Source organism: Myzus persicae, unplaced genomic scaffold, assembly GCF_001856785.1.
Source record: "Myzus persicae strain clone G006 unplaced genomic scaffold, MPER_G0061.0, whole genome shotgun sequence".
Classification (NCBI taxonomy): domain Eukaryota; kingdom Metazoa; phylum Arthropoda; class Insecta; order Hemiptera; family Aphididae; genus Myzus; species Myzus persicae.
This window is the reverse complement of record NW_019100913.1, coordinates 651855-668175: the sequence shown is the minus strand read 5'-3', so window position 1 is coordinate 668175 and position 16321 is coordinate 651855. Positions and strand designations below refer to the sequence as shown.

Sequence of the window (16321 nt, the reverse complement as noted above, 5' to 3'; positions counted from 1 at the left end):
AACTCCCATTATGTTTAAAATATGAAAAATAATATATAATCTCAGCCAATTCGTTTACATAACTAACCAAATTGTATAAGAACATTGTAAAAACATATAGTACATACCTACGAAGGAACATTAAATACTAGCCTTATTTATATACATTTGATGACATTGGTATAGTAATAGTGATAATAACTATTATTTCCTAGAAAATTTAATTTTTCTTAAATAGCTACTAACTTATATTTTAATAATAAAACTCATTGATACAATTTTAAAACTCGTATTCAATGCTGTACAGTGTACAGTGTACGTATATGTTTAAAGTTTTTAGTTACATTTTTTAAGCCTATTATTTTGAATAATACGTCCACATAATAACAAGTCACATTACAAACAAACAAAAATTATATTTTAATTTTAGTTCGTATTTTTTGTATTTTTATTTTTGTATTAATTTTTAACATAACGGTATTTTTAAGGTTCAGTAAAAACCACAAACATGATATTATACTTGTCCCTTTAAAGTTTTATTCACACTCCCGCAAGCTTAAGCACACACCGAAGTCTGTGACCGGAATCTAATGCGGCTTATGGTCTTCTAGAGATTTAGAATTTTAAATGAAATTGGTAGGTATATATGGGAACGAGCAAAAAATAAAATAAAAACGAATAATAATATATTATTCAACATTAGGCGTTTGATAGAGCTGCTATGTGTTTCAAACGTTTTTATTTGTATACATATATATATATATATATATAAATAAAATTAATTTTATAACAAAAGAGAACCAAAAATATTTTATATTTTATTGTAATTGAATGGATTATTGGGCCATTTTTTTTTGTGAGTTTTAATTATGAGCCATGTTATTTGTAATCCTGAATTTGTGTCTGTTTGTACAAGGTTTTTTTATTATAGAACTTCCAATTTTCGAGAAATATTTGTTCTGATTTTTATAACATGTGCAATAAATTGTAATCACATTTTGATTTTCAAACGGCCATCAATAATACTAATGTTAGTACCACAATGTACTGAATACATTTTTTTTCTACATTTATTAGGTAATGTTTTTATAATACTGGATATATTTTGTAATTATTTTAATTTATATTAAACGAATATTGTTGTTTTTCTTCTAATGATTGTAGTTATTAAAATTTTTCCATGTTGATTAAGTATAGGTACTTATATTTGCATAAACTAATATCTCAGATAAAGTTTAATTAAATGTCTTGATTGAAATTTTAAAGTCAAAAGTTAAAAAATCGTAAAAGTCAAAACAAATAATGAAAATCGGTTTAGATCTTAGATGTATTTTGTATAGACGTAGATATAATATCATGTTTGTATTTAAAAAAGGTATATCGAACACTTTGCACTACCTTTCAAAGAACTGAGTGTTATAAAACAACAAACAATCATTTCCGTCTCTTTGTGACATTTTCATAATTTAAATATTAACAATTCCTTAATATATTAAAGTATTATTCAGGTAAATAAAAACTTATAAGCCACTTAATAAAACATAATATATATGTATATTATAAATATATGATTTATCATTCTATCTTATTTCATTAACATAATGTGTGATTTGTCATAATACACCTTCAGATTGTACTCATATAAATAAATATCGAAAAATGATCTAAATTGTATGCATTTTCAAAACAAATTTAACCGTTATACTAAAATCTTCAACGTGTACAGTGTTAATTGCTTTTTGGGTAGGTACTTCACGAGTTTTCACTGGTTAACTATTGGTTATAATTATTAATATAAGCGATATAAAACTATCGAAAACTCAATCGAATTATATAATTGAAAGTTCAAAACAAAAATTGAACTTAAATTATTTCCATAAATATTTTATATTAGTTTGCATTACCTAATGAAAATCTCCGTATTTATAAATATATACATTTGGACCTATTATGTATTTATGTATGCGTGTGTTTATTTATATAATATTATATATACATGAATTCTACTTTGAAAATAAATCATATTACGTAACATGAATATAGTCACTACATACACTATACGTACTTACATGCAAGCATTGTTCATACATAATACGATTTTCTGCATTCCGTTTTGAATATTTTCCGGTGTTTGATTTCTATAGCCCCTGCGATGTTTTCACGGCCGTTAAGCACTGCAGCGATATCATCTAATATATAATTTGAGAAACGTATAGATGCGCCAAACCGCCACGCATTACCACGGGAATTACATTTATATTTGTTTGTCGCGAACATTATTACAGTAATGTTATTAGATGTTGATGCATCACGTATTTATATATACGGGTTCAAAACAACAAAAAATACACTACACAGTTTTATAAAAAAATCAAATAATAATAACACGACGCACGTACGTATTCATACCTATGGGTATAATAGGTGTGTACTTTTTTGTAACTTCTGTTCGAATCTTAATATGATACGTTCATAAACAACACGTATGCGTCTGATATGAATTTTCTCTGCCGAAATATGGTTTGGATCTATATATAGCCCGCTGAACACTTTTTTTAAGTTTATAAAAACTAATGAGTACCTATAGGTAGATTGATATAATTCAGGTGCTGACAGGAATATTCGTTTTGAGTAAATTGTTAGAAACATTGATGACAATAAGACATGGAATAATTATACTTCTGTCCGATATTGTATTACATTATGTAGATAAGCGACTATTCAACCAGTTATATTTAGACATGACACTATGGATTTGTCTTTCGATTTCTCCAAGTACAGAAAATAAATTAACCAACAATTTGAATTACTTAAAAATTGAAATATCTTTCTGGTGGACATTAATTCAATAAAACTGTACATTTTTTAAATTTAATGTCAGCTAATATTGTTTGGATGTACAAAGTTGATTCATTTTAAATAGTGCATTGCACACAGAAATAATATTAAGTGTATTATAGTTGACGCCTAATGTAATCATTATGATTTAAATGCAGGTTACTAAATCAAATAATAATAATATTGCATACTATAATTGTAATGGTGCGAATAGTATATTATGTTTTTGAAAATGATTTTATGGGGTCATATCAAGTCGAAGACCTCTAAAAATATCTAAAAAAAATAAAACACTTGCGTGTATTTTATCGTTTTAACGAAAACTAATGTACGATTGTGTGTAATATATTATACACATTATACATTTACTAAACATAAATGCAAGACAACACGACAGTTTGTACTTTTTTTGTTGGCAATTTGGATCGAGTTTAAGATTGGCAAATGGGTTTATATAATATGTGATGTACCATACATTTGTTTACTTTTACAATATATATGTGTTCAATTAGGTATTTTTAATAGGACTGAGACGTGCATAAATATTATACTTTATACCTAGTACTTAGGTATGAATTTTTAAACATCACAACATACATTGTATTAATTTATTTCGGTCCATATGGATAAATTCAATAGGAATATTAACATCGTCATGACATCTTACAAAGTATTGTTCTTATCATTCATCATGGTAAAAAACATATACTGTCTACTAAAGTTCGTGTTCCCCTATGTATAAAATATTTCAAAGTCATTTTTTTAATATAGGTAGCAAAAACAAACATTAATAATTATACGTTTAAGCTATAGGTACTATACATATGATAAATATTAATAATAAATATTATACATCATACACGTCATTTCCATGGCTACCAATACCGTTGTTGATTTAATATACAATTAATTTTTAGTTTATCCTCTATCTACGCCTATAGTCAGTGGTAATTATCGTTGTTCTGTGCAATTGTCTGCTGACATAAGTCAAATTTTATCATTTCATTTTTTTTTTTCATGTTCTATATGTGCGTCTTAATGTTTTTATTGGATAGAATTTACTGTGTGTCAATTTAAAGCAGTTTAAACTACCAGGAAGTTTGACATTAAAACGAAATAACAATAATATTATATAACTAATAAATTAGGTTCATATAGTAAGAGTCAACATGGTCGTATAGTTAAAACTTTTCCTCACTTGTATCTTTATGTATGTCTTATTTACAAAGATAGTTGTATAATATTAAAAAAAAAATAATAACACTACAATATATCATTTTATTTTTCAAGGAAAACGATTTGTAAACGTTGAGACGTTGAACTAATTTTATAAGACACAAATTATATATTTGATTAACATTTTTATCATGATTTTTTTATATTATATAGCAATTTGATAATATTAGTAAAGAATATTAACTAAATCGTTAATTACCACTTAGAATATTTCATTAACTTTGAGTAAAAATAAAATAAATGAGTCACAAAGATGTAAATATTTCACTCATCAATAAATTGTTTTCCGTACTTGTTTTGGTAATTAAATGTTTTAAATTATTATTAAAAATTAGATTATTTTCAAACTTGAAAAATAGAATTATAAAAAAATTGAAATCAAAAATAATAATATTACTTTGAATTCATAAATAAAAAAAATACTTAATATTGGATAAAATTAAATTATACTTCCAAACTGAATAATAATAATAATAAAATTACTGAAAAATCAATTTTTTTTTTTATATTCAGTAACACTTATTACCTATAGTACCGTCGTATTTCTGAATTTGAAACATAACTGCCGTGGATATCAATTTGTATAGGACGAGATTCAAACTTATTCTAAATAGTTGAATAAATTGGATTTTATTATATTTGTATACAATACAATTAAAAACAACCGTAAACAATTATATTGTACAAACGTACGTCGTACGTAACTTAAAAAAGTATTAGTGTTGAGCTGTTGAGTGTAATGATTTAAATTATCACAACAATAAATTTAGGAATTATAGTTATCTGAATTGTTGGTTTGGCGTTCTAATATTTTACCCAACTCACGAAAATCACTGTACATAATGCTTTAGGTATATTATATTATATACCTCGTTAGTCGTTATTACTATAACAACACCACAAAAAAAGTATTTAAAAATCTACTTAACAAAAAGTTATTAATGTATTCAAACATTTAGTTTGTACCTCTAATTACAAGTATGAGATATTATTGTTTATTACATAATTATATATTTTATAATATTAATCAAATAACATATTTTATTCAATTCAGATCGAAAATTTTAATGAAAGGTTTTAAAATTAGATACATGTTTATAATTTTTATGAATGTCATAGTTTTGTTGCATCGAAGTAGTACTCAAAATGTTTCATGTTTTTTATGTGTTTCACATTTTTAGGTGTTATCTTACTTAGAGTAGTCGTTTTCGTAAAATAGCAAAAGAAATCATTAAAGCAATAACTACCAGATGAATCAATCAAAAAATCAGAAAAAAAACAGTGAAATTTAAGGTGAATTTTTTCTTCATTGATATTCAAGCGGCCTAGAAAAAAAAACCATTCAAATAGTATTTGTATGTGAAAAATTCGTCGAAAAAGGATAAAATTACTTCTATATATATCTATATGCACCTATCCGAAAATCCACCTTTCTGTGTATCATGGTATTACTTAACTTAATATATGTTTCTACCCTATTTCATATATATGTAAAATAAAAGTAATATGTATAACAACATATATAATATAAAAACAGTATATATCCTATTGTCCAAGTCACGTTTCACGTGCTTTGGCAACTTTTAAATAGACGCTTTTGTGAGTTCTCCTCCATAAGGAGATTGTGAGGTGTATTTGTGAATCTCTTAGCGCAAACACACTTGTACCGTTTGTAACACGATACGCAACCACTTTAGAGCGTTACTACACAATACGTTTGACACGCAATCCTTTGCTGTATAATTTATAAGCTATTGGATAAATTATCATAATATATGTATATATATCTACTAAAACATCATGTGTAAATACATGCAAAATAAAATTCATTGTAGACAAAAGTGTACCTACAAATAATTAGTTGCCTATTGTGCGAAATTATGTGTTTAGTCGAATAATTTATTATTATTATTCATTTTTTTTTTTTTTGTAAAAATGTAATAAAACTGTGGTTGTTAAATGACTGGTATCATTTTATTTCTAATACCACACACATTATCCATACGCTACAAATATAGTTTATACGTAGTTAAGCTTGAAATTAAACAGTATATACTTATCTTAACGTTTTAGTTTAATTTAATTTATCAACTGATATCAAATAAGTTGTTATTACAACTCTTATTCGATAAATAATAATGATATTTTTTCTTTTTTGTTGAGTTGTGGAAATCTCAAAATTCCAAACTCTATAGTATATGTCGATGCTCGAGGGTACACAGTAGTATAATTTTAAGGATATACACCTAGGTACTCAAACAGCATGACGTGTATACAATGTCTTATAAATCATTGAATAGGAAAAATGATTCTGAGCGAAGACGGTGTGTTAATTTATACAGAGTGATTCACCAAGCATGGTCACTTCTTTATTTCTTCATTACTGCAGTTTGAAATTCTTGAGACTTTTTTACTGAGGAGTGTCCTGTGAAGGTACAAACTTCTGTTTTTCAAATTATAACTCTCCTAACCTAATCCCTATTCAACTATATATTATGTATGTATATACTATACAGAAGATCATTTTTTTTGAAATTGTTGAAGTATCAGAAATTCAGAATCAAAATTACTACGAGTCTATAGTTTTTGAGTTATTTAACTTTATGTTCTAAGGATAAAAGGTCCATACTAATGTGTTAATAAGATATAAGGCCTATAGTGGTTTGAAAATTGTAGTAATTTATATTAAAGTATCGATATTATATATTTTTTTTAAATGTTAGAGGTATAATAAATACTAGATACAACTTTATGTCTATTTTTAATTTATGTAAAACCAGTTTTAAGTAGTACAAAAAAATTCAAGTATTAAAAAATATGATCTTTGATAATATTTAAAAATTCCACAAAACAGAATTTGAATAAATTCATTATTAAAAGGAAAAATATTGGTAAGCATGCTTTGTGAATCACCCTGTATACTTCAAAAGATATTTTATTATATTTATATGTTATATAAAGCGCTTTTAGTAATTTTTTTTTACATTATGAATATCGTATGCCTGAATAGGTTCCTGGAATAAAATAGCTTAAAATGAATACAAATATTTTTTAAATTGCGTTGTGTTTGTTAAATAATAATAAAAGTTGTGGTGAAAAGTATTAATCTACCATGAACGTTTTTGATTTAAAAAATTCAACTAATTTTTGTTTAAATATTCAATTTTATCAATATTTGAACTTGACTTTTTAGCAAAGTATATTTTTATATCAATATCTATAAAATAAAATAAGTTAGAAAAGCTCACACTTCGAGAGCGTGCTAAATTCTCGGTTTCTAAATGTATTTTAATGCAACGCAATAAATTATAATTCCATATACAATTTATTTACAATAACTACTGAAAATAAATAAATACCATAATATCAACAATTTCAACTACATGTACTGGTAACTAATGGACAGAAACAACGAGGGTATAAGGTGTTTATTAAAATTTCAAAATTTTAATTGCCTGTAAATGATTTAAAACTATTCCAAATATTTTGAAAATGTTATAGTGTAAATCTGTTAATTTAATTAATAATGGAATGTTTTAAATTTTTACATAGAATATTTTTTGAATAGTAATCATCAACAATCGTTTGATTATAAATCATTATTTTTCGTCAAAGTTGAACTTCAACCAGTCATAAAATATGTATGTAGCTTTATTCTTAACTTGTTTTTTTAATTTTCAGAAAAAAAACCTTATGAAGTATCCTGTATTCAATGTTAAAGCCTTAATGGTTAAAATTAAAAATTTTATGAACTTTTAACTACAAAATAATTTGCATATTTTCGTGATCATCTTCTGTTCAGAATGTAAAACACCAATATTACCTATAATACATTGTACATTATGGTATATTTAAAAAAAAAATGTTATTTTAAGTGTTCCTTAAGGTAAATTGTTGCTTTTATAAATTAAAAGGGCACATTTGCCAAACCAACCTTGAAATAAAATATATATAGGGTGTATCAAAAAGTTCAACTTGAAGTGAATAAGTGAAATAACTTTAAGATTTGTGGACATATTATTTTTTTTCTTAAAAATGTATTTATACTTTATAGTATTAAAACTTAAGTAAACACATTCTATAAATAGGAATATTTGCATATAAATGCATTTTATCAATTAACCGAATAACGTTATTTTAACACTATGTTTAACATGTTCATCATTAAAACAAAAATTATTTTCAATCCAATGTATTGTATGTGAATGAAATATCTAATAATATTGTTCATATATTGAAAATATACAATCGTTCCCTTTGTATAACGTTGCCGTTATTAATTTATTATTAACTATTATTTTCAAACACGTCATGTGTGTATGAATATATTTTTTACATGTTTATTTTATTTTTTACAGTGCACCGGTACAAGATGTCGTCGTACGCTGAATAGAGACAAAAAGACAAAGGTTTGTCATTATTCAATTATTATCTTTTATTATAAAATTTTACTTTTCGGAGAACCTCACTTTATTTTAGTCATGATATATTTTGTTATAGTATTTACCAATACTGTTGATTATTTTATAAAATATATTAGTTGTGAATATTTTTACCTCAAACGCTTGGAGTTATTTGTAGCTCTTTATTTTTAATATAGATCTTATAATTTGATTACTGTATTATTGATAAGATAAATCAATTAAATCGTATTGCTCGTATAATTTATTAAATTCTCTTCAAAGATATAAAAGATATCTAATTTAATATTTATCACATATTGTTTAGATATTGAGTTAACCATTTTAATAAAGTAATTATTCAATTTCGATTTTATAAGGCACTTGGAATTTATTTTTGGTCATATTTTAATTCAAGCCCCATAAATGTATTATACGCATTCAGAAACCTCGTTAAGTGTATTTTACCCTTGTTTCCTATGCAGTACCTACGTATAATTATTTTTATCGTAATTGGTTAAAAATATAATTTATAGTTGTAATAATTACTTAGCTAAAATATATTTTATGAAGTTGTTTGCGATAAAATAATATTGTAAAATTAAAATCCACAATCATGCCAACTGATTTATTAAAACGTTGGGGGTGACGTGTTATTGTGTTACGTAATTGTTTTTAAATGTCTGTAATGTCATCAAGGTTTATTAAAAAAAAAAAAAAATACAGCCAGTATATTATTAATTCCGCGACTAACTGCATTTATCGCATTAACTATAAAACAGCTCATCTAAAATAATATTTTTATACTGTGTACGGTATACCAGTTTCATCAAATGTAATTTCTACTTTATTTCCATTCAAAATTGCAAACTGTTGGTATTATTATTGGTGATTTTACGATGAATTAATTTATTCTGTACATATAACATTGCGTTGTTAGTAAAATATAACTCTATAATACAATAATCTATGCAGTATATAATTTATGTATAATGCAATAATTAATCATTTATTGAATATTTCTAGCATACTATATTCAAATGAAATCGACAATAATTTGATTTACCTAAAGTCCTGAACCATTGGAAGTTCAATATTTTCGTATTGTACATAAAGTATTGACTTGGGTTTTGCGCAGTACTCTATCATATTCTCACATACCTGTAGTTAAACATAAACTAACTATTGTATTTTGCTGTCGAAACCTATGAAATAAATTTGCCCTAAACACTGTAGTAGAGTTTAAACGTGAACAATAAACTCGTTGTTGATATTACTTGTAAAAATATGCGTAAATATAAGTATAAAATATTTCATACACCTCAAAATAATATCGTATAACATATTTTTGAAGGTTAACAAAATCATATGCCAGTGGATTAATTTTTAATTTAAAATACTTATAAAATATTTTAGTAGAGCATATGACTTATACTAAAACTCCATTGAATTTATGACGTTCACATTGTTCACGATGAGGAAACAGTATTTTTAAGTTATTAATAAATGTAAGTGTCCATACCATACAAATGTATGTAGAATATATGTTTCTATACTTAATTTCTGTGTGATTTATTACTGTTTTTCTAGTTATCTATCTCAAAATACTACCAAGAACTCATAATATACCACATATAACCTAACTTAACATACATTGGCAATTTACATGTGTTCTACAACATGTGGTTATACAATAACATGTACATTTCAAAAATCTAATTTCAGTTGAATATAAATATTATAATATAGCTAAATGTTTATGTGTGGAATTTTATAGAACCAAAACTATGATGATTTGGGTTTTGAAAGAAATAATTAGTTGATATTATTTGTTATTAAAATTGTATTTACTAATTCAATTTTACTAATTTTCATTATCTAGAGTCTTTTATATTTTTCAAAGATTTAATTAAAATTATTGCACTTTTATTAATGAATTCACCTTCAAATGCCATATTAAGTTAACAGCGATGTTAATATATGTGACAGAGATGAAATAGCAATTTTCATAATGGAGGTATTTATTTAGAAAGACGAGTGATTAACCAATTTTGTTTCAATAATATTAAAAAGCAGGCCATTGTCTAATATTGATAGTGATTTAAGTGACTTAAGATATAATATATCATAATATATAACAAAAATATTATACAGTAACATTGTAATCTAGTGTGTCAGCTGATAACATAATTAAATTATACTTATGTAATAATTACAATATTAATTTGAATCGATAGGTAAAACATGTTTAAAATGTTTCTAATGTATTAGCTGTGTGAAGAAACCTCTAGTACCTATTTCGTATTTTTATAGTTTTGTAATAATTCAATATATCTGAAACTTTTAACTTATCTAATTTCATCAGCAAAATCGGACTATATCACTTCTGTTAAGTTTATAAAATACTAGAAATATCTTTATTTTGACCATAGAATATCATGTTGGAAAATAATTTATTATAATAACCATTTATCAAAATGTATCAATAGCGAAATTGAACAAAATGTTGTTGTTTATCTGATACGTTTGTACATACTTTTCACGTTCGTTGACGATAATTTAATTTTCATAACTATTTTTACAAATAATAAATATATTTCCTGATTTCATAAATAACGTGCACAACACTCAACAATTTATTGTGAATAATAAAGTTAAGATTACAATGATTTTCAAATAAAAAAAATATGTGTATGTAATTTTAATTTACTACTTAAAATATACAAACTGTTTAATTAATTTATCATTATACCTAAATATAGGTGTGTATAGGTACTGTTATTAGGCATATAGTTTTAAAAAACCCGTAAATATTATAAATGATTAACTCCAAACTTATTTTAGTTTTAAATTGGATTTTTTTTTTATTATCACACTGTTGAATATATTGTTGTGTAGTTTATCAAACAAAAATCTGCTATAACTATAGTACTATAATACCCAAACAAAAATGATCAATTATAGGTAATGTACGACACTCGTAGTTCGATGTATTTTGGTTTAAGTGTACCCAATAACTTTATAAGTAAATCGGTTCAGCCAGTTTAGGCATAACTTTACTCTACCCGCAATAATGAACAACAAAATATGTAAGAATCCTGATTTTTAGCATTGACCAATGAGTAGGCTCCATAGATTTTTAAATTTCGATGGAAAACTGTAATGAGGGTACCAAGGGTATATTCCTATTTGCTAGATGAATTATTCGGGGACAGTAGTTGGTGCTATACAACCAAAATCTGCTGATAGTGTTCTCTATTAATAAAAAAAAAATGTTTGCTGGTTGGATAAAAAGACCTAACCCATTGCAAAAATACATTTTTAAACTTAATGATAGCTGTGACAGTTAAAAAGTCGCCACTAATTTCAACACAGTTTTTACATTTTTATGCAGGAAACATAAATATTCCAAAGATAAAAACAGCCTAAATCACTCCTTGCTAAGTCCTCTTCCTGTCTGTAAAAATCCCTTCAAAATGGGTTCGATCGTTTCGGAGATTAGCCTGGAAAAATAAACAGACACTTCAATCCTATCAATTTATATTTTGAATAGGTAATTTAACAATGATGATTAAATAATTTAATAAAAATAGTCATTTATGAAGGGATTAAATTAAAAGTGTTCGCAATGCGATTACATCTAAAACATTTTTTTTTTTGCCTCAAGGCTCAAATGTGTGTCAGATTTACATAAAGTATATCATCATTGAGGTATAGTTAATACGTTAAAATAAACGTAATGGGGTAACATTTCAAGTCCCTACGATTTTTATTTTTCGAATAATCCGAGTTCAGTTTAACTTAAAGTGTCCATAATAAAAAATGTGCATATTTTATTTTATTTTTTATGAAATTAACGCCGTTTTGCTTTTTATAATGGTAAAAGCAAAGTATAAAGTTTAATAATAAGTAATAAAATATTGTGTGTTTATAAACATTTAGAGGAGAAATAATAATATTTAATACAAGAAGTGCAATAAATAATATAAAATATAATACAATGTGTGTCCTTGTAAAATTGAAGATATTATTTATATAATTGCATAATTTTTGACATAGTAACTCGACTAATTTTCCAAACTGAAGGGGAAGACTCTTTCATCAAATTACTTGTTGAAAATCAAATAGATTCGTAGACTAAGAGTGGTACGAAAACAGTATAGAATAATAGCAAAATTACCATCTGGGCCAGTTTCTCGTGTATTAGAAGCCGACTTTAAGCCTTTAAGGCGTCGTTGACCTCTTCGATGGTTACAAAAAATGTGGATGGACGAGATGAAAACTGTTTAATAATATAATAAAACATATAATTCACATGATCTACCATATATGCTGATCCAGCTGTCTCATTCATTTTTCGTATTTATTTACAATCATTTATCATTGAATCGAAAATAATATATCCATTCCATTACAGTAACTTATACAAATACCATGTATTCATGAAACCTATACGACGTAGCACAGCTTCATAGCTAGTTCCATGATTTTTGAAAAATCTAATAATTATTTAAAAATCGTACGTTTTCCTAAATAATAAAATAACATTATTTTTGTACTTCATGTGATATTTTGAGTACAAAAATCAAAATTAACCGACTGGCGATTCGAGGTATTAACTTGATCTAAATTTGTAAAACTCTAAGACATAACTCTTTTAATATAATATAGTTTACGTTTTAATACATTTCAAATTAAAAATTTTTGTTACAAAAATCATTTTTCAGATTATTTGATATACTTGTGTACTCTTAATAAATTTAATTAAACTGTGTTTTCGACTTTATTGCTTTCATAAAATATTGGGTCAGTAGGTTGAGTACTATTTAGCAGATATATACATGTATATATAAAAAAGTGCGAAACTTCTTATTTTGTTATACTTATCAAGTTAAAAACAGAATTAATGTAGTGAATTTTAAAGTGTTTTTTTTTTTTATAAACCTTATCAAAAACATTTATTTTAAACAGCTTTATTGGTACCGCACTGACGTGTATTGGTAAAAAATATACAATACCCTATGCCTAAATATATTTTTTAAAACTCTGCTTAAACATTTTATAATATATATAATATATTTGTGCACTAATGGTTGGTAGTTTGATAGCAGAAATGGTTTTGTGTTCCACTAAAGATATCTAATACCGCTGGCTAAACTACTATTCTAAAGAATATACACTATTGCTAAATTGGTATAAACAATCATTAAAAATTCAATGAATCATTAGTGAACTAAATTGTTTCTTCTTAAACATGATTTAGTAGTCCATTATATTGTTCCATTAAATTTTGGTGAACTATACAATTAATCAATTTTTCTATGCAACTAGTTATAATATAATAGACATTATGTAAAATTGTGTTCATATTATGTACTACACTACCACATCCTTCAGCCATATCAGCTGATCGTTATTATAGATATTCTTTACTCACCACGGGTTTCTCACATAAACTGTACAAAATTTATTGTGTCTGAACTGAATGATAATAATAATAATACTGCCTAATCCATTACTATTTTTTTCACACATTTGTCACCTCAATATTTGTGACAACTTACTGTACGTAATTCAAAATTTTTATGGTTTTAGATTTTACGTTGTAAGCAATAAGTATAATATTCAGTTTTTTCCGTTTTGAGCATCACCATTATCGTCTCCTTCATTTAATCATGACAGCCTACACCTATGTGTTACACCCAATGTTCTGTCTAGGCACATGGTATTATAAATGTTTATTATTTTTACACTTCAATACAAAATAAAATAAAATAGTTTTCGTAAATCATAAAAATACGACTAGTGTCATTAAACGTTAGCTATAATAAAATAATGTGTTAACCCAAACGATACTAAATTAAATATTGATAAACTTAAACGCCCATCACAATACTATTTCAGGTCCAACAAAACACATAAGAATTTCAATAAAATAATGGTTCTCATGTTATTTTATATTATTAAATTGACCAATTGACATTCAATAAGCAATTTCTTTTTTGTTAATATTTCGTACACATAAGGAGCTATTAATAAAAATAATTTGTTTACATTTCTATACAATTTATATAAATAAAGAATACCTTATTTGTAATAAAAATTATATAAAAAAAACAACCCTGGAACTATTATTAATATTATATTATGTGTACCATGTAGTGAATTATTATTTCTAAATCGTTTTCGTTTGAGGTTACGAGTTAATTATTCAATTAACGTAGGTAATAAGAACCATAGTTTTTAATGAAAATGTGACATACAATAAGATATGCAATTAATCATAAAGCTATTATAATATATTAATAATATAGTGTAGTAATAATATTATGGTGTTTTGATCGGGTTTCACAGCAATATAGCAAATTATAATGTTAATTTATTACCCAATTAATGTTGTTTGATTAAAATAAATGTATAAATAAATTGTTCTATGATTTGATGTGGCTTATATACAGCTTGATGCGTTTAATAGTTTACACGTAACACAAGGACAAGGGTGTGATGAAAACAAACCATTTTCACTTTGAATGTAAATATTATTACGTAGGTATATTTGCGAAAATAACGTCATGTATCGCGTACATAATATTATTATGGATTCATTTTATTTTTACTTTCCGTTCTTTATTCTTTTAACGGAGTTACACGTAAAGGAATTTTCGTTTTGATCTTTATGGAAACTATGTATAAGTGTACATAGTATAATGTGTATTTTATAACCACAACCTATGTTCAATATCCTAAGGATATTGGATTTGACAAATAAGATAAGAAGGCAATTTATTTATTTGATATATGTACATGCGATGAAAAACTTGAGTCTAAGAGGAATTAACATGCACGATATAATTTTATTGTAATGTAAAGTAGTGTTATATATACTTATATCCCTACGCAGTGCCTTCCCACAGATTGTACGATGAATAATAATAACTACTTACTTACTTAACCGAAAAAAAAATATAAATTCCGAGAAGATTACGTACTTATCATTATAATGGCGTCGTTACGCAGTGTAACGTTTATGGTATAATATTATTGATATAGATAGTATAATATTCAAAATTAAATAACGGTGAATTATTTTCGAGATATTTTAACTTTTTTTTTATCGATATCCAAACGGCTTAACCCCCCACATCCTCTACCCCTTAACCGAAGCCAGTGATCGTCGTGCGATCGGCCGCGGCGATACTGAAAGGGTCGGGTACTCTGCCACGCGACGAGAGTGGAGTGAGATGAGATATGTTACGAAGGTTTTAATTAAAGCGGAATCAACGTTTGCGGTAGTGGCGGCGATGGTGGTGTTGGCGGCAGTGGCAGTGGCGGCAGTGGCAGTGGCGGCTGAAGGGTCGGTCGTCGTTGCGGTGGAGGCGTCGTCGTCGTCGTAGTCGTAGTCGTCGTAATCGTAGTCGTCGTCGTCGTCGTCGTCACAGTCGTAGTCGTAGTCGTAGTCGTACGGTCGTCATCATCCTAGTCGACGGCATTGGCGTCGGCGGTGGTGTGTCTGTCGGGACGACGTGTGCGACGATGGGTGGCGGCCGGCGCGGCGGGGCAAGTGGTGTCGAGGCGATTCTCGCAAGTGGGTCGGCGGAACAACTCTACGGGCGAGGGGGCTGGAAACTCGTTGGCGCGGTGCGTCGGCGGGGTAAGGGGGACACCGTCTGGAAAACTTTCGACCGTGTCTAACATTACGCGGCACGGCCCTGGTGATAGAGAAAAGAGGGGGTCAGGGTCCTCTTATCGATTCAATACTACACTCGGTGCGTGCGTGCGTGCGTGCGTGTGCGTGTGCGTGTGCTTGTGTACGTTACCGGGCGTGTATGCACGCGTGTGTACGTTGCCGGGCCCGCGTGCGTGTGCTT

At 26.8% G+C, this 16321-nt stretch overlaps 1 protein-coding gene across 1 annotated transcript in view; it reads left to right on the top strand.

The window, feature by feature from the left end:
• Positions 1-16321, top strand: part of LOC111026782 (neurexin-1-like) — a 235915-nt gene that overhangs the window by 52197 nt on the left and 167397 nt on the right. The window contains exon 3 of the mRNA XM_022304917.1: positions 8412-8462. Within this exon, the coding sequence (XP_022160609.1) occupies positions 8412-8462 (51 nt within the window). The remainder of the gene's footprint in view (positions 1-8411; positions 8463-16321) is intronic.